The 26,142-nt window shown below is 42.8% G+C and overlaps 1 protein-coding gene across 1 annotated transcript; it reads right to left on the minus strand.

Moving 5' to 3' along the window:
* Positions 1-273: 273 nt before the first annotated feature.
* prrc2b (proline-rich coiled-coil 2B) lies at positions 274-26,142 on the minus strand. The gene is given in 32 exon segments (XM_034204118.1): positions 274-2,421; positions 3,070-3,165; positions 3,167-3,280; positions 3,501-3,582; positions 3,729-3,808; positions 3,919-4,086; positions 4,276-4,513; positions 4,656-4,783; positions 4,877-4,974; positions 5,058-5,250; positions 5,395-5,496; positions 5,693-5,980; positions 6,127-6,203; positions 6,407-6,548; positions 6,628-6,743; positions 7,392-7,540; positions 7,991-10,060; positions 10,240-10,444; positions 10,542-10,743; positions 11,411-11,619; positions 11,720-12,059; positions 12,741-12,903; positions 12,989-13,073; positions 19,213-19,376; positions 19,480-19,604; positions 19,756-20,069; positions 20,191-20,334; positions 20,485-20,548; positions 20,793-20,895; positions 21,268-21,442; positions 21,574-21,751; positions 25,950-26,142. Coding segments are annotated over 31 exon segments (6,717 nt in total). The 5' UTR covers positions 21,689-21,751; positions 25,950-26,142; the 3' UTR covers positions 274-2,253.

The following is a 26,142-nucleotide window of genomic DNA, read 5'->3' on the forward strand; positions in this document are numbered from 1 at the left end:
CCCCCCCAAATGGCAGCAACAGATTAAGCTTTGAAATGGACAAGTAATGGTTTCATGGCATAACGATGCAAGCATAAACTGTCTAAGAAAACAAAATGTTTTAATAAATAAAAAATATTGTAATGTAAAGGATGGGGTCCAGATTAATTGTAGCCACTGGGAGACATTGACGCAGGTGCCTGGAGGAAAATGTTTTTTCTTCAGTGATAAATGATAAAAAACAACATTTGTACGGTCAGTGTTTTTCAGGAATGTGCTGGACACAGCCTAAAATCATTTTCCCATTTGATGCATGATTTTAATATGACAAAGTGAGAATACAGAATCAACAGTACATTTAAGAAATCACAACTGCTTTATTTCTTCTTCTTTCAATAAGTTCTTTTTTAACGAGGGAGAGTAATGACCAAGTATCTGAAAGGAAAAAGTTCAGGTAGGATAAATAAAATGCTGGATCAGCTGTAGAAAGCACTGGTCCTTTGACAAAAGGAAATATATGCATCTTAAAAGTACAACAAAAAAAAGGTTCAGGGCAACATATTGGCGCGGGTACAATGATGAGAAGCATCAAGATCTTTTGCAGTAAGGGATAAGAAGCAAAAACACTCCAAGCCAGATAAACCTATCAACAAGTGAAATCAGTCCATTCTGAACACAGTGACCTTTATCAACGTTAAATCATTTATAGTGTCACAATATCTAAAATGAAATGTGGGTTTATGACTCCCCTCGCTGACAAGGCTCAACTGTACAGATAAGAATGCATATACATACATACCAGTGAAACACTGTCAAAGATAAATTGCAACATTTTGTAGTGTTGTGGAGCGTTATGGTAAGCAGTAACATTTAACCAGTAATGACATTGGCATTGTGAGTTTCAAAATGAGTGTCCATTACAAAAAGAACAAGATAAATGATTCCAACAGCTTCACATTTTCAAATAGAACAACACTTTAAAAGTCCTTCGTAGGCCACTGGAACGGCAGTGTTCACAAAAAAAGCTTAAGCAAATATCTCATTTTAATTCAACAAGCGATGTTATACGCCCCTCATTTGTGATCATTAGCTTCTAACAGAAGAAAATGTGTTATTTGGACCCCGATTGTGATTATAGTTAGGCTGCATTTATTGCTAGTGCCACCTCAGAGACCAGATGCTGTATATAATCAAATGGTGATGAAAATGTATTCATAAATCCCCACATCAGTGTGAAGTGGGATTTTAATGGAATTAGAGATTAAAGTCTTTTAAGAGCCTTTATAAAGAAGAAAGCTAAACGCCCCAGACTGAGGGATGTAAAAATCATCACTTTGTGAAATGTTGCTCTGTTCTAAGAACAAGTCCCGCAAGTTTACACGTTCAGCACATCACATGCACACGCTGTATCAAAGCCAGTGAAGTTCCCATGGAAGCAACATGATTTTAAAACTTCCACCTTTTAGTTTCAATTTACATACAGAAGAGAGCGACAGAATGTAAAAGCAAAGAACAGAGTTTTGAGAAAAGAAATTATTTCTACCAATCTAAGCAGTTTCACCAAAGTTCATGTGTAGGGTGAGGAACCCCAGAAGATGCATTTCTAGGGTGATGCACTTACGCTTTTGCCATGGTGACATGCAATGATCTCCACGAATTGGAGATTTTTTTTTTTCGGGGTTTAAAAAAACAAGTCCTTTACCAAAGCAGGAATGAACATTATTTTAACCAGCAAAAACGCCAATGAAAAATGACAAAAAGTGCCCCACTGCATTTCAAATTTGCTTAAAAATGTGAACAGACATTGCTTCTCATAGTGAGTTGTATCAAGTGTCTGCCTGGTCTTAACGGTTACAGTCCATAAAGAGGGAGTAAATACAGTTTGGCAAAAATGGTATGAAAAAAGGGGCTCTCTTTCTGAGTCGGCCATTTTTGTTTTTCACACCTTGAAGAGAAACACAAAAAAACAGAAATATCTTTTCTCTTTACCAATCTCCCCTTAAAAGTGACTAATAATAAATTATGAGGACCTTGAAGAGATCTGCTTAAAAGACTGTGTGTGTCTATGTATATATATTTATATATATTTATATATCTCTATACGTTGTGTGAAATAAGTGTCCAGTTCTGACAGTTCAAGAGGGGAATTATGATGTCTGCATGTATACCCCCTGCCATGGTGCCTCGGGATAGGGTGGGTCATAAGAGGCTCTGGCGATGTCGAGGGGCTTGTGTTGGCAGGCTGAGCGCTGATGAGGATTCTAAGGTCCATTGTTATGCCTTGCTCTCCTCTACTTTAACAGCCTGGGGTTTGATGGCTCCAGTGCGTGCTGGTTTGGCTTGCCCCGTGGGGAGGAGGGGCTCCTGGAGTTTGCTGGTCATTCCCCCAGATGGGGTCTTGCCCTCACCCACTGCCTTACGCACTTCTCGCATGGTTTTATTCTGCACAAAGAAAGGGCAGAGTTACCTACAGAGACCTACAGCAGTGCTGGAAAACTATACATGTGTGCATGCAACAACACTTGTTTGATAGCTCCAGGCTTATATTAATTAGCTAGAACTCCAGATGCTCAACAGGCATTAGATGAGTTTCTTTCCATGTTAGCTGTTACTATGCCAATGCATGGTTTGTCTCAAAGTATTGTTGGCTTCTAGTTTTTCATTGGATCAGTTTAACAGTGTCATGAGGCATATTTCTACCTAAAATACCATCTATTGCTCAAGTACCATGAACACATCAAACTATAAAGAGATACTTTTTAATACCCAATATCACACATTTAACTCAGGGAGCTATACAATCTGTAAGACATTAGAAACTTCTCATTTGTAAAATGCATTATTCTTACATTCATCAGCTAGAGATTATCCAAAAATGACATCATTATTAACAGTGTAGAATGATACTATCCCAGATCATTGTAAGAGCACAACCAATGTATCCTATCAAACCTCTCAGATACGTTAAATATAAATCTACCATTAATGTCAAAGTCACACACCAAGAAAATACACAACACACATAATGCAAATAGAGAAAAAGAAAATTGAAAAAAATTAAATTACCTATATTTACAGTGGGTGGCTCACCTTCATGCCATCCTCTGGCCCTTTCATTTGGGGCTCAGGGATCAAGGGAGGGGTGGAATGGGAGTGGTCACGGCCAGGGTTGGGGTAAGGGGGGGGGGCGGATGAGGACAGGTTTATTGACCTGCATGACTGGTCTCTGTATGGGGTTGGGGAAAGGGCCAGTGGTGGGGGGCCGCATGTGCATCACCATGTTGCCCTGAGCAGTTGGGACCTATTGGTCCATGGAGAGGAGGAAGGGGGGGGGGGGGGGGGGGGAATAAATGAAAACACAATTAGCATCATGTTATTGCATTTTAATTCTTAAAAATAAACCCTGGACAAAAAAGCAGCTATTAAAAGTTAAGAAATTGTAACAAGGCCTTAGGTGTTCATAAACCTCATTCAATGGCACAGGAATAATAACTGTTGTGATAACTTTAAAAGTGAAATACCTGTTGAGCAAAATGTGTAGGCAGAGGGCCCATTTGGCCCCCGGGACCAGAGGGCTTCCCACTGGGGCTGGCAGACCCAGGCCTATTGAGGAGAGGGAAGAAAATAAAAAGATAGTTTTCAAATTAATTTACTTAAATGTGCATTACTGATACTCGTAGAAAGAGCAAACATTTGTTTTTTTCCCAGACCGCTACATTCTATTATTTGCACAGATCATTCCTGCTCACCTGTAGGAGCCTCCGGACATGCCTTGGGAATGATTGGGCTTCTCAGCGAACTGGAAGCCTTTCATTTCCATCTGTGATCCCTGAGAGTAAGGGAACGAGAACGACAACTGTTATTGCACAAAAACAGTCATGGTTCCTTATGATGGATCAATATAGTTTGCTCGAGTGACAAAAGGTCAGTAGGTCACACCTCTCTGTTGCCAGTCATCACTGTAGGCTGGGAGCCGGGGGGCATCATTCGGCGCGGGCCCCCCACAGACAGGTTCTGTCCCTGCTGCAGCTGGATGGACTGGGGGAGGATGAGATGCTGCTGAGCGGAGCCATAGCGCAGCTGAGAGCCAGGCAGGGGCATGGTCACCTGGTGAAGACAAGATGTGTACTGTTAATATTGTTGTTATTTAAAGAAACAGTACAAATGTAGTCTAATTATGCTATGCAGGCTAGTATTCTCTACGTTTTTATATACATACATTTTGAAAACTGACAAGCATCAATAAGAATGCAGTATCTGAGCTGTAGTGTAACTGAGCTTCAGCAGTCCACTGACCTGGATGAGCTGAGAGTCCATGAGCTGGGAAGACCCCATACCAGGCCCCTGGTTCATCTGGTTCTCATAAACCAGCTGCTGGCTGCCGTTCATAGGCTGGTAGTGTGAGCCTGACTGCGTCTTCACCATGTCTGAGGGCTGCATGCCAGGGAAAGCAGAGTAGGGCCCCTTCAGACCCCCGCCCGACAGCACCATGGGGCTGGGCTGGGACAGGTTGGGGTGCATGTAGACCTGGGACCTGAGAGGAGGAGGAAGCATCGTATAGTGAGTGACAGAATAACATATTAGACTACAGGGTGTTGCCAGACTCATGGAACAGGTTATTATAAGCTTATTAATGAAACCAATTTCAAATCTATGATAAACTAGGGTGGTCGTACCTGAAAGGGGGAATGGAGTTGAACATGTCTTGGGACTGAGAGACGGGGAGACCCCCCCGAAGCCCCAACTGAGCCTGAGCCTGAAGAGACGTGTGCAAAGACATTGGGATCTGCTGGGCTGCGGCCGCCTGAATGGACAAAAAAAACATAATGAGAATTCTGCTGATAGACAAACACGCCTCAGTGAGTGTGTGTGTGTGTGTGTGGATTTATCTCTGTACCTGTTGGTAGGACTGCTGCTGGGTCATGTTGGGAGGTACAAGGCGGGGCTGGCTAGGGAAAACGTGTCCGTCCAGATACAACGGGGGAATATGATTACCTACAGAGGAGATAAAAACAGGCTGTTAGTTCCCCTCATGGATAAAGCCGCCATCTATTAGAGGAAATGAAATGCAGTTTTACCTTGCATGGACATGGAAGGCGCTACTGAAGCCACAGGCATCGGAGGCATTGAAACCCCTCCAAAGGAACTGTAGCTGACCCCACTGGAGGAGCCAACGCTGCAGGGAGGCTGAACACCTGAAACACCTCCGCCCGGAGAGCCCTGCTCGGGGAGGGACTGGGAGTTCTCCCACGCCTTACGGGCCGACTCCATCTGAAGGAAAATAAAGATTACAACGTTTATATGCATGTTTGAATAACACAGTCATGTTTATTTATGTCTGTAAATAGACTTTCCTTATCTCTTATCTGCATGAAAAAATAAAGCTCTGTGTACATTCGAGTAGAGTTGAAATACCTTGAGAGTGAGGTCAGCACTGGGGAAGGAGATGGGGTTGAGGTTCATGCCTGGCTGCAGATGGTTGGAACGCAGCATTGGGATACTCTGATTAAGAGCAGTCTGTTTCAAAACAAACCAAAAATTCAGTATTAATTAGTTGCTCTGTTTTTAAGCAAGAAAAACACATCATTCTATTAAAAAAAAAATGAAGCACCGTATTACCGATTCCTGTAGTGATTGTCACATCTATCTTTAATGCATTCCACTAGTTATTTTATTCACAAAACCCCATAAAAGTACATGTGTAACCACTCACATGGGTGGTGAGTACGTCCTGAAGCTTGTTGACAGGGTTGGACACGGGCACTGGGGTGGATCCCGGTGGCAGGCTGAAATCAGAGTCTTTGGCACTGACACCAAACTCAATAGGAGGCCCAGGCAGCACAGTGTCCACATGGAGGTCCACCCCGTTGACCGGAGTGATGGGGCCGCCTTCCAGCCGATCGACACCTTCTGATCCCTTGCGGTGCTTCAGGGAGCGCTCGTTTCCAATGGGCCCGGGCTTGTGCTGTTCTTTGTTCTGCTCGGGGCCAGCATCAGAGTCCTGGGAAAGAAGAACAGGGAATAATTGGTATGTTTCTCAATGTTATTCAGTAGCGCCAATTTGTTATTCAATAATAAGGAAGAAAACACATTGAAATTAGTGTTCAAATTATATTTTTTAACTGCAGGAAAGAAAGGGCACACTACCTCAGAGTTGGGCTCGCTCCCAGTGTAAGACACCTGTTTAGTCCATGAGTCTCCACCTGAAGACTGTACTGAAAGAGCTACAAAATAGAAATGAATGACATTAGTGAAAATTAGTCCCTTCCCACACAATATCCATTCAAGAGAAAGCCTTATGAACATTTGATAATTGTTCATTAGCAGAAAAAGTGTGACATTTGAACTATGAATGCACATTTCAATATACAGCAGAGACAAAATATCCAGAACAAAGCATTGGCACAAAGTTGCAGCTGTCAACTACCTGAGCTGTTGGTCTCCCAGATCTCAGTTCCGAGGTTGTTGGAAGAAAGCGTTTCCTCAGGTTGTTCAAGTCCCAGGCTGCCCTGCTTTTTGGCAAAGCGTGGAGGTATCTTGGAAGCGATTGTCCTGTTCTTCACCGGCACCTAAAAACAAAAAAAAGGAGAAAAACTTAATAAACTACAAATTGAATGCTCTTTGATGGCATAACTCTTGTTAACTTACAGCAGCTGCCTGTTCCTTCCTCCTTCTATCATCTTCCTGCGGACGTCTTTGTTTTTTTGACAAGGCATCCTGGTATCCATCTGAATTTGTCATTTGGCCCCCAGAATCGCTCTCAACTACAAACAGACAGGCACAAATGATTTGCAAATAGGTATAAACTAGTGTAATTCACCATTTCTGTGTTTCGAGTCAGTTTTCTTTATAGCTTAAATCAGATCAGAATCTACCTTAAAACTGTAGTACTACCAAAAGTCTATTTTTTTCATAGTAACAGGGTTATCACTTAAAGGTGGGGTAGGTAAGTTTCAGAAACCGGCTCGAGATACACTTTTTGTTATATTCCATGGAATGCTCTTAACATCCCGATAGCAATGAATATCTTAAGTGCTTTGACAAAAAATCCATAAAAAAATGTCATCTGTGGAAGCCGTAATACTGTAAAAAGCACGACCAATCCGATTAGCCGGGTCGGCTAAACGGATTGGATTGCCGCCCTGTCTGTCAGCCTTCCATCTCGTGCACGCACAAATGTATCTCGTGCCCTCATTGGGCGTGCCGTAATTGGGCGTGCATTGCGCGTTCATGTGTGTTGGAGGAGGTGCTCTGTAAGGAAGTCTGAAGGGAGGGGCGGATTCTTTTCGGCTGTGTACTTTCAAATTTTAGTGCACTCGAGCCGGTTTCTGAAACTTACCTACCCCACCTTTAAGAACATTTCATTTCTATTAACAGCACACAAAAAGTTACATTTCAAAAACTGGTCTCACCTTGGTAGCTGCTGAGCTCATACTGGGAGAGAGATTCGACAATGTCTGTTTTGATCGGTCCTTGCTTCAGCTCCTTGGAGCCTGATGGCTCCATGGGCTCCCTCTCGTCTGGCTGCTCTATGCTGTAGACCGACTCATCTGGGCTCCTGCTGAAAAACAGGAAAAGGGAGAGACAAAGAGTTTTTAATTGGGTATTCTGCTATTATAAAATACACTCGAATACATTGGCAAAAAACAAATGAAGCGTAGTTTTAACTTTGGCAGTTAAAACAAGATATCAAATATAGATCTTCAAGGAAGCCAATTACATTCAGAAAAGAGAAAAATACAGACTGCAGAAGACAGGAGGAAAAACAAATGGAAGAAAAAGGATGACACAAGATTCAAGCTCAGGAGGGATGCTGTGCAATATCTACGGTATTAGTAGCCAATCCTCCTGTCAGGCGCGGGTCTTTCCAACATTCATCTAGATGATGAAACTGAGCTACATCCTCATATGGGACAATCTGTACCCCATGCTTTGTTCAATAGGAGGGAAAGTAGCACACATATGGGTACAGGACAAGGACAATTACTTCAACTTGAAGTTTTTTCCTCACCTCTTACAAGAACTCCCTCCGTTCTGCCAACTGTCATTCCTGTTGGAGGAGGTGGGGGGATTATCAGATGCACGAACCATCTTGCTTGCTTCCAGCAGTGATGGCTCTCCTTTCCTGTTCTGCCGCTCCACCAGTGGTCTCTGGCTGGAGAAGCTTCTCTTGCAAAGTTCCCTCTTTTCTCCAGAGCCTAGTTCACCGTGGCCCGAGTCTGAGGGAATATCACCGTGTCCTTGTGTAGGAGCGTGTCCTTGTGTAGGAGCGCCCCCAGCTCCGCCTCGCTTCTCTCTCCAGTCCCCAATGTCGCTGTTTTCTGATCCCGTCTCCCATTCCTCTGTCTGACCGTGCTGGACGGGGCGTGCACCAGAGTATTGGCCACTGGGCCAGTTTTCTTCCCCACTGCCTTTGGGGCGATTAGGCCAGGGGTTTGAAAGCTCTCCATTGACGTACTCATCACTTGTCCACTGGTTTGAGCCGGGTTCGCGTTCCTGTTGTAGACGACGGAAGCGTGGAGGCTTGTCTTGACGGGGTGGACGACGTCTTCTTAACATCTGCCTGTCAGGGTTTTCATTGTCAAAATAGTATTCTCCTTCACGCTCCTCTGTGCCATTTTCCATGAAGGAGCCAGTGAGTTTAGGAGGGTACTTCAGAGTCTCACGGTCAACAGGGGGTCTGCGGGAGTAAGCCGTCTCAGCTCCAGGACCATAACCATTTTCTTGCATGGGGCCACCAGTGCTGTTAAACTGGGGCCCACGGCCCCTCCATGTAGACATTTCCCTTGGTCCTCCGAAGCCTCGACTGTAACCTCCAGTGGTGTTCAGTCTGGGAGGCAGCGTGCGACCTCCAAAGCCCCTGCTGGCCTTGGCCTTGTCTCTGGAATCTATGGCAGCCTGTTCATCTGTGTAGATTTTGTTGGATCTCCAAGAGTCTCGATCAGCCTTTCGGACTTCTCCAGACTCTGTGTAACCTTCTCCAGACTCTGTGTAACCTTCTCCATTTTCAGATCCCTTCTCGCAGCGCCTCTTGGGAAGCTCCTCATACTCAGAGGTTTCGCTCAAGGTCTCACTTACATTTCTCCTGCGGGGCTTCCCCCTCTGGAACTCCTCCACCTTGACCATGTCCCTAGGTGTTGCTCTTCCTCTGCCGGTGCGCTGGGCACCGCCGCTGCTGTTGTTATTGCTGTTATAGGCCCCTCTGAGATTGTCTCCGCCTCGGCCACCACGGCTTCCACCTCTCAAGTTAAATTCCCTAAAGCCTCGACTGCGGCCCCGCCCTGTTCCCCTGACTGCCCCAAAGGCCTGTTCTTCATCGATGAAGATCCAGTTATTTCTCCGTGGTGCCTGGGAGTCCTGGCTGACATCTTTAGGTGACTGGCTCTTGCCACTGTCCCAGGGGCTCTCCTTGGGAGAGTCATCACTGTGTGTGCTCAGAGGTCTTTCTGTTTTGATGGGAGCTGGTGACTGACGGTGCCTCTCTTCTGGCTGTTTCTCAACATCCGGTGAGGCTGAGCGCCTGTTGATGGCAGGCTGGTTGTCTTTCTTTAAGTCGTAGACATTGGTAAGGACTTCTTTTTCCAGGCGGTAGGGGACAGGTCTTTCCTCAGGCTCAGGTTTAGGCTTCTCATTCTCCTTTTCTTCCACTTTGAGAGCCTTTAGTACTGGTTTCTTGATGGGCCCAGTTCTGCGAGTCAAGGTGCGCCCGCTGGTTTCAGACGGCTGGCTTACACTACTACTGGAAGCAGATTCGGACCACTGGCTTTTTGCACTGTTGAGTCCTCCGTCTTGTTTCTGACCTCCATCTCTTTTCCAGTTGTCCATGGAGCCCTCTAAGGTCTCATCATGAGATTCAGAGCCGTCTTTGAGGTGCTTCTCCCTTGAGTCTTGTTGTTGGTAATCACCATCTGCATGATTTAAGGTGTGGTTCTTTGCCGTGGTCAGCAAGCCTTGGTCCTGGTGTTCTCTTTCGGGGCCTCGGCTCGTGTAAGCATGATGAGGGATATCATCTTGGGGGTGGGACAAGCCCTCATTGGCCCTCTCTTCATAAGAGTCTTGTTGGGTGCCGCCCATATCAATTCTGCGGAAAAAAAAGAAGATACAAAAAAATAGAAAGAATGGCAACAAACAGAGGCCCACCAAGAGGGGCCTTGTGCACAATTCAGGGTTTTAGGTAGAAATAGAGCTGAGTCAGGTTTGAGGGATTTTAATCACAATACAAAAGATCAACAGGCTCTCATTTTAACAACAGTAACGTACCTGTCATCTGGCTGGCCACTTTCTGAGCTATCATGCTGTCTCTGGTAAGGTGGAGTGAAGCTGCGCAAGGGGTAGCCATCTTGGTTCCACATGGGGTAAGGCTCAGTGGAAGGGGCTCTTCTCTCTTGGTGCAGGTTAGGATGGCATCCCTCATCAGATCCAGGGCTGTTCAGGTGGTCTTGGTGCATCATTGGTTTCATCATTCCTGCTGAAAACAAATGAGTGTTAAACATTTTGTCACATCTAATGTCATTGGACATTAGATGTGACAGGTGCACTCATTTAATCGAGTTAGTGCTAACCTGAAGAGTGAACAGCACCGGGGTAGTAGTCCACAGGAGATCGTCCTTGGGTCATGCGGGGATCCATGAAAGGCGGCATCATCATCCAGCGGGGATCGAACCCGAGGACGTGCGGGGGGTAGTAACCCCGCTGGCTGTGGCTCGAGCCAGAAGGTGCAGGGTGACCGGACTGCTGCCAGTGCTGCATCTTGTATACTTGTTCCTGTAGATTGTTTACAGGGAATACACGTTTAAGAAATGGTGGACCTAATCCACAGTCCTTGCTCTCTGTGAAAATAACTTTCAGCTGAAGAAAATATGGGAGTCAAGGGGTCAGTCTTCTTAGTTTAAATTCAATGTTTTAACATGCATTGGAGCCATTTCATTTAATTTCACATTCACCTTATAACAAAGAAGAGGTTTAAGCAACTCAGCAAGGAATTATAACTTACACCATGGACGAAAAATAGATTTTTTTGTGACTAATTTGAACTTCAATGTTTCACTCCTCATGCATCATCACAGTAATTGTTATCCGAGAAAGGAATAAATGACCATAGAGTGGGGTAATCATCCTTTTACACAGCAAAAATGTGGACTCGGAAGAAAGGGCAATTTGACAGTAAGCCAAAGCAGTGGGATTTATTATTCACTTCACAAATTATAACTGCGAGATAGCCAAATGCCATTAGCTCAGAAATAATTAACAATAGCCTAATCAAATAGGTTTACACACTTCACAAGGCTGTTGAATGAAGGCCTAAACCTTGAAAAGAGAACCTGCTACCGTGAACTCTAAAATACCTCTACTCACACGCAGCCACTAAGACATTGACGCATACATCTGGGATTAAGACTTTATGGGTTAAGTGGAATCAGATGGCGCTCACCTGCTGCTGCTGATGGTGCTGAGGCGGCAGAGGCTGCTGCTTTTGAAAGCGAGGTGGGATGGGTTTGGAGGGTTGACGTCCGCTGTAATCTCCTGAGGAGGGGGAGGTGGGCTCCTGAACATCATCCTCACTGACACGATAGTTAGAGAGGGCAGGTTCATCGCGGTAACTCTGGACAGGAGAGTTGTCTTGGGGAACCTCGCTTCCCTCTGGAAATCGGGTGATGACCACAAAGTTATAATCATCCGATACATTTGATATACAACATGCAAGCCTAAAAGTAAAAGTCTACTTGAAATAATGCGTTACCTTTTGTGCTGTACTGCCAGGTATCATGGTGGCTTTTACTCTGTTCCCTTTCTGGGGATAATGGCACTTCTTTGCCCTCTCCCTCTTTCTGGCCCTCCTCTGTCCGTGATGTCTGCCTTTCAATTTTCCCAAACTTCTCATCCAGCCTTTTCAGTTTTTCAGCGCAGGCGGCCAGTCGTTCCTCACGGGCACGCTTCTCTTCCTCCTCCCGACGTTTGCGTGCCCTCTCAACAGCCTCCGACAGCTCAGGTGACACGTACTTGGCCCTTGCTGGAGCCTGGGGGTGGCGCTGGGCATCGTCCTGGTCAGCCAGGGGCTCACCTTGGATTTTCTTCTGGGCCTAGAGATGAAACGGGGGCAGTTTAAGGGGGAGGTATATATATATATATTCCGGTTAGTTCAATCATTTTAAGCTTTTAGGAAAAGTGTAAATAAGATGTTACATTTCCTCTATTTATTGAAACATGGTTGAATTGGAGATGATAAGAAACTAATGTCAGGCCAGATCCATACTTAAAGGTTAAAAATACACCTTAGATCTAAAGGCCATTAGGAAACCCTAAATTGCATTGTCTGCTAAGGCCATCTGCTTGAAATGAAAACTCAAAAGCCTCAAAGACTTGTTTAGTTAAAGACAAATATTAAATATGCAGGCATCTATATTTGTAGATTATTTGAGGGAATTCACCTGACAGGTAGAATCCGTATTTCTATTTTGCCCGTCATGTCGTTTTTAGTTGCCAACCAAAAGGCATGGCAATTTAAAAGTAGTCAGGACGATATCTCTATGGTTACTGGAAGGTCATCTCTGCCAATTCATGACAATGTTATTCGAGTGTGTGTGTGTGAAGGCACACCGCTATTCATATGCTCTGTTTTGTTACCTTCCCTCCACAGTCACAAAGGGATAAAAGAACAAGATGCTGTGGTAAAGTAAGGAGTACATCTTAGATAAGTCATCTCAGAGGAGGGGGGGGGAGAAGTGGAAAAACACAGCATAGGTTATGCAGTGTGTTGTTACCGGGACGTCCGTGGGGAGATATCTGCCGTTGGTCTTTCTGGGAGGCTCGAGGTGGTGATGTTGGTAGGAATAGCTCTCCTCTGGGCCCTCCTGGGGATAAGCCACCTCGCCTGAACTAAGAGAGTCACGCTGCAGCTCTCTCTCCCTCTCCCATTCAGTCCTACTAAGTAAAAGATCTAAATTAAACCAGGAGTCCTTTAAATTATGGCAAAAGAAGAATGTTAACTTTTTAAGGAAAGAAATCTCACCGCATCCTGCTTTTTTCACCGGTGTGGTCTTCTTCGTCATCACTGAACTTAAGCTTCTCACCATAATCAACTTCTTCGTGAAGTCCTGTAAAGATAACAAGACAACAGTCAGCAGCAGTTACGTATGATGGGATATAGAGCAACAACAGGTTGTGGTATCCGTCATAAAAGAAGAATCTAGCTCTGTCCTGAGCATTTACGCCAAAACACAACATACTTGTCTACAGGGTTCATACACTTTTTCACCAATGACTTTTCCATGACTTCTCAATGACATTTACCTCATTTTCCATGACCAAAAAAAAACTGAAAATGGCTAGCTTCTACACGCTAAAGCAACTGTAGTCAGGGATGCAAACTCATCAGGTATGAAAAAGGTGACAAGGACCCGAGCTCCCCGACCCCACGGAATATCGGCTTTAAAATGAGGAATAACAGGATGTTAGCAGTCAGAACAACTAAAGCAGCAGTTAATAATAACAGAAACGCCAAAGAGTCACATCTAATACAAATATATAAAAGCATTTATTTTAATTGTGTAGCAGTCAGTTTATCATTCTGGCAGCACTGTTGAGCATTTTGAAAATGTATTTTCATGCCTCTGTGCAAGGCTTAGTCTTTCTATCTGTATAGCCACTGGTGTAACTAAGTTCATAAACTCAACAAGTACTATACGGGGGTACAGTTTTGAGATACTTGTACTTTATTAAGTATTTCAATGTTTTGCTACTTTGTACTTCTACTCCACTACAGTTCAGAGGTACATGGTGTACTTCAACTACTCTACAGTTCAGCGGTACATGGTGTACTTCGACTCCACTACAGTTCAGAGGTACATGGTGTACTTCGACTCCACTACAGTTCAGAGGTACATGGTGTACTTCGACTCCACTACAGTTCATTGTTTTATCGTGCTTTTATCGAGTCAATTCTGTCTTTTTCACTAATGTCATGGTTTGGTAACCTGACTTTAAAGAGCAGAAACTCTCTGAGTCAGATCATAAAGTGGTCCAGCAGACTGATTGGTGAGCCACAGCTAAACCTGGAGACCCTGTACCTCAGGCAGTTACAGCGGTTATCCAGCTCCATATTAGACGATGACTCCCACCCTCTGCACTCAGAATTCAAGCTTCTTCATTCGGGCCGGAGGTTACTTGTCCCAAGGAGTAAAACGAAGTGGTATAAAAACAGTGTTATCCCAGCAGCTATTGCACAAATTAACACATCATAGGAGCGTCACACAGATGCCTATTTTTATTTATTTATTTAATTGTGAATTTTGAATGTCCAAGTTTGTACTAGTGTTTTCCTTCTTAAAATGTTTTTTAAATATTTTGAGATTTGGTTGAGCAGGGTATACTTGTACTTTTACTAGTCCTTTATTAGAGATGTGTCTGTTGTTTGTATTTGTTTTTAGTGTCAGGATGGAACCCTTGTCTTTTTCTCTGCAAACAGAATCTACCTACAGGTACAAATAAATAACCTGAACCTGAAGGTACATGGTGTACTTCTACTCACTACAGTTCAGAGGTACTTAGTGTACTTCGACTCCACTACAGTTCACAGGTACATGGTGTACTTCGACTCCTCTACAGTTCAGAGGTACATGGTGTACTTTTCCTCCACTACATGTATTTAATACCTTTAGTTACTTCACAGATGTGGATGAATGATGTGAAATATAACCAAGTGTTAAATCAGACTTTAGTTCCACCTGGAGTAAATCCACAAGCTACCCTGCAGTATACAAAGTCATTCAAACTAGCTGCACCTTTACCAGCTTTGAGAACACTTTCATGATCAATCATTATAAAACATATCATATATATTATTCTGAAATGGACCAATCTGCACAACGACTACTTTTACTGTCGCTACTTTCACTATATTTTGATGAGAATACTTTTCTACTTTGACTTGAGGAACATTTTGAATGCAGGACTTTTACTGTGACAGAGTATTCCTACACTCTGGTACTTCTACTTTTACTAAGTACAAGATCATCCGAGTACTTATAATTTCACTACAAGATCTGAGTACTTGTACTTTTACTCAAGTACAAGATCTGAGTACTTATTCCACCTCTGGTAGCGTATTAGTCTGAATTGTAGCCACAAAATCACGCAGAGCTGCATAGAAATAGACTCACAATGGTAACAAGTGGAATATAATATTTACAAATGTGTACAATGATCATAGGCGGCGCGTGAGGCTCAGGTTTGGGAAGGCTAAATAACTTTTTTTACCTGACGCTGCCCGCCTCCGGCGTGTATAGAAAATAGATCAACTCAGTGACCAATCAGAGCTCAGTGTGCGGAGTTTAAATCTATCACGTCATATTACAGGATAAAGGAAATACAGTTTAAACTGCCGTATGCAGAGGAGACGCCGACGTGTCGCACTTATCGTTCATATCATATCACATCATCAATCAGATCATCGATCATATAATATATATTTCCTTATCTGAGTCAGCTGAGCCGTATCTGGCCGTGCAACACTTACAGTGTCACATACTGTATGCAGAAGTATTATTTTAAGCAACACATTAGGTTGACGAAACACTCAACTCAAATGTAATTAAAGTCAGATCCACTCGTGTCTATGGGGCAGTGATATCATAAAACTGTTGTACGCTTTCAAACGCTCGGTAGTTTATTTTATCTATATTCACCTTGCAGGTGCAACTATGTGGCTTGTATCCTGGATTATATGTTTAAGTCATGGAAGGTTAAAGCTCATATTTGTCTAATATTAGTTTACTTTTCATTAATGAAGTATGACGCTGCGCTGTCAGTACACTTGTCCCTGTTTGTGATTGGTCCAATGTAGCTAACCCCGCCCCTTTCACATGAATGCGCACTCAGCTGGAGAGAGAATCCCTGGCTTAATTTACAGAGTTGATAACCAGCGTTGTAGGACCGCTTAGCGAGATCTCGTTTGTTAGGGTTAGTTAAGATAACTCGAACATATCCAGGGTCTGTTGAACTGGCTTCGTAGTACAGTTTACTGGTGGCTGCATAGCAGCGCTAATGTCAAAGACACAAACATTATATTTTTATTTTACCAGGATGCAGTGACAAACATATTTGGGAAGGCTTAGTCTTCCCTAGCCTACAGTACCCGCCGCCCCTGACAATGATTTGTAGGTAATTTTGACTACTCAAGACACCTGACTTATACATGTTCAAAGGAAGACTGTGTTCATTCTACAATTACATGGGATTAAAGCAAAATGTAGTTTTACTTGTATAAATGTAAAGAAATGTGTCTTCGGGTCAATGTGACTGATTTCGATAGATCAAGTCACATTTGGTTTAGGTACGAAACATACTACCAGTAGAAATACATTGCTTTCAAAATCGCTCTGTGTCGAATCAATAAATTATATTTCGTGACTATAACACGAAATGCCGTGAGTGCTTCATCCTCTGAAGACCACAGGATGGCGAATGTAACGCACAGAACATAGGTACGCTCCTCTGAAATGATTGTCCCCTGCAATTATTATTATCCCTCAATCGAGTTCGCTATTCAGCTTGCTAACGTTAGCTTAAACAAACATAACATGCAACGTTAGCCTAATCTAAAATGCTCTACTACGGCGTACCTTTCATGTGGCTCGTCAGCGCAAACTCTCACATCGTTATTTTTGCAAACTTTGCAGGAGGCTACTCGTGGGCTTGACCCTCGTCTTAGCCATGGCTTGTATTTGTCTTCTGCTAGCCAACGCTCGTTGAAACTGCAACCTCCTGGCACACATCTATCACTCTCATCAGAATGCCCAGGTCACACGTAACACAAACACTTGCAGGTCGCGCGCATAGCGCGGGAAGGCCGCAGCGGGGCTGTTTTATGTAAAAGAAAAGCAATTATTTTCTTTTAATCTAAAAAGCGAACTATTCAGTCAGAAAGCAATTTATTGTAAAAGTAAAGCATTTACATTTTCAAGCACTTTATCTCAATTTCAAGCACCATTCCCAAAATTCAAGCACTTTCCCAACCTTGAAAACACCACGTCAAATTTCAAGCATTTTCAAGGATTTCAAGCACCCGTACGAACCCTGAAAATAACCATTTCTCTCAAATATTGTTCACAAATCTGAAAAAATCTATGATAGTGAGCACTTCTACTTTGCCGAGATAATCCATCCCACCTCACAGGTGTGGCATATCAAGATGCTGATTAGACAGCATGATTATTGCACAGGTGTGCTAAGGCACACCTGTGCAATAATCATGCATCCCAAACATGCTCAATGGGTGACATGTCCGGTGAGTATGCTGGCCATGCAAGAACTGGGATGTTTTCAGCCTCCAGGAATTGTGTACAGATCCTTGCAACATGGGGCCGTGCATTATCATGCTGCAACATGGTCGTGGATGAATGGCACAACAATGGGCCTCAGGATCTCGTCAAGGTATCGCTGTGCATTCACAATGCCATCAATAAAATGCACCTGTGTTCGTCGTCCATAACATACGCCTGCCCATACCATAACCCCACCACCACCATGGGCCACTCAATTCACAACATTGACATCAGAAAACCGCTCACCCACACGACGCCACACACGCTGTCTGCCATCTGCCCTGAACAGTGAAAACCGGGATTCATCCGTGAAGAGAACACCTCTCCAACGTGCCAGACGCCATCGAATGTGAGCATTTGCCCACTCAAGTCGGTTACGACGACGAACCGGAGTCAGGTCGAGACCCCGATGAGGACGACGAGCATGCAGATGAGCTTCCCTGAGACGGTTTCTGACAGCTTGTGCAGAAACCCCCAATAAAGCAAAACTGCACGTTTCAGAGTGGCCTTTTATTGTGGCCAGCCTAAGGCACACCTGTGCAATAATCATGCTGTCTAATCAGCATCTTGATATGCCACACCTGTGAGGTGGGATGGATTATCTCGGCAAAGGAGAAGTGCTCACTATCACAGATTTTTTCAGATTTGTGAACAATATTTGAGAGAAATGGTTATTTTGTGTATATAGAAAATGTTTTAGATCTTTGAGTTCATCTCATGAAAAATGGGAGCAAAAACAAAAGTGTTGCATTTATATTTTTGTTCAGTGTATATTATTCTGAAATGGACCAATCTGCACAATGACTACTTTTACTGTCGCTACTTTCACTATATTTTGATGAGAATACTTTTCTACTTTTACTTGAGGAACATTTTGAATGCAGGACTTTTACTGAAATAGAGTATTCCTACACTCTGGTACTTCTACTTTTAATCAAGTACAAGATCTGAGTACTTCTACTTTTACTCAAGTACAAGATCTGAGTACTTCTACTTTTACTAAAGTACAAGATCTGAGTACTTCTACTTTTATTAAGTACAAGATCTGAGTACTTCTACTTTTACTCAAGTACAAGATCTGAGTACTTCTACTTTTACTAAAGTACAAGATCTGAGTACTTCTACTTTTACTAAAGTATAAGATCTGAGTACTTCTACTTTTAATCAAGTGCAAGATCTATACTTATACCACCTCTATGAAAAAAACTATTAGAAAACGAAGGCTAAAGCTAACGTTAGCAGATAGTGACAATGTATGCTAGCTAGCTAGCTCAACGATTCCTTAAATGATATTGCGACAGAAAAAGGTTTCAGTTCACATCACGCTCTGCCGCTCTGCTCTGAACACCTGAACGGCCCGTTCTAACAGCTGTTCACCAGCGGCTCAGTCTGTGCCACAGTGACTCCGCACAGTTAACGAACGCACCGTAGATAATGTAGCTGACCCTCATCCTGGAGCAGCAGAGTTCAGCCGACAGGCAGGAAGACTCGAGCACACAGCTCGCACTTCATATATTAAAAAATAACACCATGCGCGTCATGATGGCACATAACAGCTCGCGACCGCAGATTATTTCAGCGATTAGATTAAATGTAAATTATATTTGACGCAACTTTCGTTACATGTCCATGACTTTTCCAAAACTTTGGGAAAAATATTGTTTTCCATAACTTTTCCAGGGCCTGGAATTTGCATTTTCAATTTCCATGACTTTTCCAGGTTTTCAATGACCGTACGAACCCTGTGTCTAATAATAATAGTCATACACAATTGCTTCAGTGAATACATTTATTAAATGTAATGTGATTACCATTCTACCCATTTTCGTAGTTTTTCCAATTCCGTAACAACTTATTTGACCTCTTACAGGAGGCCGATGGAGTAAGTAACACAACTCTAAGAAGTACTGACCGGCCCATCCATCCTCGCAGTCATGGTCAAGCTCATCCAGATCCTTCAGATCGTCTGGATTAATGATGGCTGGGCGCTGCGGTCTCTCACCAGGCCTGCGGATGGGCTGAGAAGATTGACGAGGTGGAGCGCGGGCAAAGCGATTCTCTCTTCTCACATCACCACTGCAATTAGACAGAAAGACAAATTAGCAACTGCCAAACATCAAAAATGGTCTTGTTCCAGTTACCTCATGGATACAAGCTCTCACATTGTCAATGCACTTACTTGACAAGTTCAGGTTTAGGGAAGTTCTGTCTAAAGGTGGGTTTGCTCTCAAATCGGGCTGGGGCTGCAACAGTGGTGGGAACATGGTCTGTACCTGGGGCTTCACGTGTGTCTTTAGTGCACATCTGAAAACAGCAGGATGAAACAACATGTTTATAATACAGAAAACAAAGAGGGATTTGAGCTGTTTCTGGCTATATGTAACAGCTTATTTTGTACTAGAAAAAACGGTATATTGTCTTTTCAAAAGGTGTAAATGAATGATATGGTACTTACAAATGCAGGCAACATGTCGTGGTAGACAGCAGTGGAAGTGTGGTGAAGCTGGTACTGCAGGGCAGTCGGGACGGTTGTTCTGCGGAGAGGCTGGGCGGGTCGCAGCGAAAGCTCCTTGGGTTCAAGGACTGGAGACTGAGGCGTCACCACACTAGAGGAGGTTGTGCTGATGGCAGAGGGGGGGTGAGATGTGGCGGGAGGGCTGCCAGTCTCACCCAGGGCAGTGAGTTTTCCCTCAGGTTCTGCTGGCAGGCCGAGGGTCAGAGACGAGGGCTGGAGGTTCCTGCCACCACCTTCCCTCCAGCTCGTCACGTCTTCAAGTGGGGAGGGGGAGATTACAGACAGTCAAAAATCTTGCCACCAATTGATCAATCTTCCTGCCAGCAGACATTATCTTATTTATGACTGCCAGCCAATTCGAGGGTTGAGACTTACTTTGGGGGCGGAGGCTTGGTCCGGGCCCATACGACGGATCGAAGCCGCTTCTTTCCTTGCCAGCCCTGTCCTGTTCTCCAGCTGCCTTCAGCGTGGGAAATTCCTCGTGAGAGAAGGGCTGAAGGCGGTTTGAGACCCTTAAACCTGGTGTTGTCAATGAAAAAAAGTGTCATAAAAGGGAATTGGTTTGTTTGACATATGCAAAGAATAATGTAACAAATGCCATATGGGGATGACAATCAGCATGTCATTTTAATTTGAAACACAATTATAGGTCAATCTGAAATGACTCACCATCTTGCTCTACTGCCTTTCCATTTAGCTGGGCCCATTGTTTTGGTCCACCTGTGTTTCCGTTCTGTGGAAAGAAACCAGATAACATTGAATTCCTACAGTTTGTCTCTTTTACCTTTAAGACATGGAGTGAGTCTTTATTTACTGACAAAACATTGTTAAAAGTATTTTATATATTTAATGAAATCAGCACTAGAATTGCATTTGTAAGTAGGGCTCAGCAAAGATCACCTCTAGACAGCATTCCTGATGGTAAAAATCTGCAAGAATATTCCATTTTAAACACAACCATAGCTTCACATACACACCTCCTGGTTTGCTATTGGTGACGGCTTCTGAAGATTGGAGACAGATTTCTGTAAAGCCAGCTGTGGCTGCAACTCCGGCAGCTGTGGTGTCGATGCAATAGAACTACAGAGAAAGAAAAAAGAGAAAGTTTGGTTAAATAAAATGTAGTCAATTCCCTGATGAAAGGCATGAGCACACAAGAGATACAAGTCTTTACTGAAAGACTCGACCTCCAGGCAGGTGTAAATATATCAACTTTCTCAAATCATCAATCGAAGATTTGTTTCACTTTATCTGGATGCTGCCACTCAGTTAAGCTTGTTTTCTTTGAATGCCTTACAGCATTTGTCTTTATGATTGAAAGCATACACTTTAAACTACCAGCAGCAGTGCATAACAACATCATAGTTGAATACAAAATAATGATTTGTAGCAGAATGGTTGATATAATAAAGTGAGAGGGCAGTTTGCGTTGTTTAACGTTACTCTCCGTACCTCTTTTGATCGGGTTGTTCCTGCTTGTTCGCCCATCCTGTACCGTCTTTCGGCACAATAATCACGTTGGGATCGTTTCCTTTGTTTTCGGACTTCAAGCTCGGCAGGTGAGCAGGAGGGGGCATGCGCCGGGCTGCGGCCACTTTGCCAAGACTCTGCAAGCCATGTCGCGGAACTACTTGGAGAAAATACACAGCGGGGAGAAGCAAGGGGGAGAAGAGGTTAACAAAGGATTTGAAATGTGGTAACAGAGACATAAACAAAGAAATATGGTATTCAAAAGAGAAACTAAATATTTAAACGTACCTGCGTTTTTTTGAGTTTCTATTGGTTTTCCCTTGTACTTGTCAAATAGGCTGAGAGAGGAATACTTGCTTTTCCCATCCTTGGACTTGGTTATTTGCCCCAAACGATCGGACATTTCGATGTAATGTCATCTAGTATGGAAATGTTTATTTGCGCCTCTTTCCAGTGCTTTCTGATTCTACAAAGACAACAGGAGAAGAAATGTCAGTGAAGACCTTACTCAAGGAAAACAATATTTAAAAATAAGGGACGGGGATATTTATCTACGCCCTTGTGAAGTTTGGCGGTATCTAGACTGTCAAATATAATTTATTTTGATTACATTTTTGGATTCTGACATGAAAAGAACATGAAGCCAAAGATAAAACATGTTTTGAGGAAAAACTCAATCACAGAACATCTTTGCTGCAAAAAGGCAAATCGTGATTAAAGCTTTGGATTGTCTTTTTGTTATAGAAAACAAAAGAAATAAGCAACTATGGGATTTATATTTTTACAGTTGCATGTCATTATAAATAAATAAACTTTATTTATGGAAACTTCCATTGGCACTGTATTTCAGGACACCATGAAGTCACCGTTATGCCTCTGTGGCCGGCCACCGCCCATAGTTTTAGTTCGATGTGCAGCACTGATGGATTTGGTGTAATTTGTAGTGACCGAAAAGCATCATCAGATTTTTTATATTTACAGACCAACCCATTAAATAAGCAACATTTGATAACGCCAGTTCCACATTTTGAATTACGTTCACAGTTTGTAATGTGAGCCTACGAGACTATTAAATGTGATTGACTAATAACTTGAACTATGGTTTGATAGTTTGTATGGTTGTCTCAGTTATGTTTTTATATTAGAAACATTATATTTTCTCACACAGGTGCAACATGTATATTGGTGGTCAGATGGGTGCTGTGTAAAGTGTCCGCCATTGTTTCATGTGCAACGTTTAACAAAAGATGTAAGCCAATGTGAGGTGGTGCAGTCGCCCTTTGTCAATGCTAGTTCTTCCGTACATCACAGTACTTTACCACAGAGTGATCATAAGCATTTCAACTGCAACTTCAGCAACATCACAGTTGTATGGATGGACCAATCAGAGCTCAGATCACTGCTAAACATGGCTCGGAGCAGGCATCATCGCCCAAATAAAAAATACCTTCTTGTGTTGAACAAACATTATATTGAAGCAGGCCCTGACCTTTTCTTAAATTCACATTTGATTTAAATGTTTCTTTTTAAACTGTGACTTTCTCCACGTCTTTGTTTGCTGTTGAACTTAAACTTCAGACTTTGTTGTTACATATCCTGACCCGAGGGCAGAAACTGCAACATGTATAACTGGCTCAGTTTCTCGCGTAGGACTTGTGCACAATGCACATACCTACAAACAGCACTGGTGGTTTAGACATTATTCTGAATGTTCCAAAAATATTAGATTTGTTCTATGGTTTGATCACCAGCAATGCAATCATCTGAATGGCTTGTTGCCACATTGGGTAAGGGGGAAATTGGTTCATGATATTTAATATGACATGTGTAACACGATATTTAAACAAATTAAAGTATGACTGACCAACTTCTTGTTAACATAAAGCAAGCATTATAATGCCAATAATCACTCCTGACACTGATGTCACTTTTGACAACAAAAAGTACATAAAAACAAGTGTAAACAGAATTCTGCAAATTAAAATTATAAATATAACAATTGAGCTCTTATTCAGGGTGACAGGAAACCTTTTTTCCAGACACTGAATGAAATATTTGAATATCAAAAATAATGGCGGCTTTTCTGTTTTATTATATATAATCAGGCCCGGTTCCAGAACAAAATGACTCAGGGTGCATCTGAGATTAGAGAGGGTGCAGTGGTAAAGTGATATTTTTATAAGTGGGGAGTGGGCTTAACACCCTCTAGGGGGGTACTCACCTCCTCTAGGGGGGTCCGGGGGCATGCTCTCCCGGGAAGATTTTTTTTTTAATATTGAAGTTAAAAGCATCAATCTGGTGCACTTTGAGAGCAACATGAAGAGATCTATGGATTGGATACATCTCAACACCCATATGAAACAGAACTATACACAGATTTACTTTTTCTTTATGGATATTTTACAAATCACGCCCCTTTTAAGACCGAAATGTCTACATGCATAGCAGAAGATGGCATATTTTTTACAGGAATATTCCAGCCTATCTCTGTTTTGAAACCATGAGCTGCAAAATGAGCGCCTTACCCCACTGTACAGGCGAGTTGGGTACTTTTTTAAATATACCTGGGCAGGCTCTGTTTTGCCGAGGTCCTCTGGCACTTGCGGGCGAGGCGGGCAAAGCCGGCAAGTCGGGCGGGAGGACGTTAGTGTCCACGACAGTGGCCGCTAATGTCCCCATGATCTGAATTGTTATTACCTGCAGTAGATGCAGTGTTACTGCTGGCGATAAGGGCTGGTTGTTTTTAACCATTTTCTGATGTTCATTATTGACTGCCGTGTAAGCACCTTGCAGATGATGAACGCTCAGAGGAGACTCGGCACGTCACATCTGCACGCCATAGGACCCTGACCAAGCGTCGCTCCTGGACGTTCAGGGAGTGAGACTGTGTTGGCACAGGTCATGCACACCTGACATAATAACGTTACTTAGGCTACCGTTTAAATTGACCAAATAAATGCAGCAGACAATGTTATTTAACCACAATTACAATTTATTTGATTTCAACTGTATTCTTCTTCTTCTCATTACTATTATTATATATGTAATATCTTTCACTTTTTTTTTTTCTTCACTTTTAATTTTTCAAATGAGGGTGCATAACGACTCAACTGAGGGTGCAATGCACCCTTATGCACCCCCGTAGAACCGGGCCTGTATATAATCTATATCAAGTCAACTGGAATCTGCCACAATAGTCAAGTGGCTGCAAACACTTTCTAACAATAGCAGTGATTAAAGCTTCCTATTCTATAGCTTTTTATTTATCATAAACTACATGGTAAACAAAACAACAATCAAATCGAGTGATAAACGACCAAACAGATCCTTAGAGAACATTTGTTTGATGGTGAACGTTACTTGTGGATTTATATACAGTACGTGAAAAGAAGGCGACACAAAGCTTTGACACCGTGTGGTCTAAATGTTTATGCTTCGATTATATAACGTTAGACATAGCGCAAAAGCCCACAGCTGTTGTTATAATGTCTTCCTAAAATGAACAAATATTGTCGTTTCAGTCGAGTACCAGAAAATAACACACAAAGTAGGTCTCGAAGGCCGCTCGGTTAAAGCACCGCATAGGCGTTTTGCCGAGACAAATATCTCTCCACCTAGGTCGATTTAGCCCAAAAATTAAAACAAATCATGCAATTCCCTTGTAATAATTCCCGTATAATTATACAATGACCACCAAGTGAGAAATTAGCCAGCGCTAATTTTTTGATACATTAGTGGACGTTGTGTCGCAAAGGGAAGCTAACGATATGACAGCTAACATTATACAACCTTTGATTGCATTTTAAACGGTATTTCCGTCAGATAGCCAATTGAGAAAGGCACATGCTATGCGTTTAATGTTTTTTTTTAAAGATAGCAGAATAATATTTGACCAAGAGATATCGTTTTTTATTAATATTGTTTGACCTCTCTGACGTTAGTTGTAGGTGTTGTTACCTCATTGGAAGCTAATGCTAATTCAAGCACAAGAAACCGACACCATACAGTTCGCTGCACGAAAACAAAAACACAGTCTATCACAACTAATGACAAAAAAAAAGATTGTTGTCAATTTCCCCGAAAAAGAACACACCAATGCCTTTAATTGCAACGCAACAACTAAATCGTCAAAAGGACCATAACTGCAGATGCTAGCCATCACTAGTAAAATACGCTAGCTTGTGGCTCAAGTAAAAATGGCTATGTAAACATGGCCAAGGTCCCACAGAGCTGCATATATTTATATAGATAAGTGTCCAAGTTACCACGCAGAAATGACAACACAGTAAACAGTTCTTAGCACAAGCTAGCTTCAGCAGACATAGCTTGTTCGAAAACTAGCGAAACGGCAATCCCGTTTAACTCCAGTCTAGAGTTCCCAAAACAACTCTGGCAGGCCGGGGATTTTTAGAGCAGTTGCATGTGTGCTTAGCATTATTACACAATTCGTTTTTTGGAGTACATCACAATAAAACAATCGGACCTATGCAAACACTTTCAACAGTTCGTGTATATTTTCAAAACGGTATCACGACAGAGATGGGAATGTAGGACAAGGCGATTAAAAATGGCTGCTGCCCAGAACAAAGCAACAATAAAACTGGGCAGCGGAGAAGACAAGTAAAATTGGAGATTTTTCACAATCACCCGCATCCATAACTTACCGATTCAAAGACTTAGTGTATCTTCTGGTCAGTGAGACTGATATATTTCCACAAAATGTTGTAAATTCAAAGGATTGATGGCGATTGCAAGCCCAATCTTAAACCGATCGCGGCGTTGTTGCTGGGATTCTACCCGGCCTGGAAATGAACAGAGCTGAGTGTAGGCTGGATCGGCTCGGCTGCGAGCGTCATA

The sequence above is a fragment of the Gymnodraco acuticeps genome, unplaced genomic scaffold, assembly GCF_902827175.1.
Source record: "Gymnodraco acuticeps unplaced genomic scaffold, fGymAcu1.1, whole genome shotgun sequence".
NCBI classification, from domain to species: Eukaryota; Metazoa; Chordata; class Actinopteri; order Perciformes; family Bathydraconidae; genus Gymnodraco; species Gymnodraco acuticeps.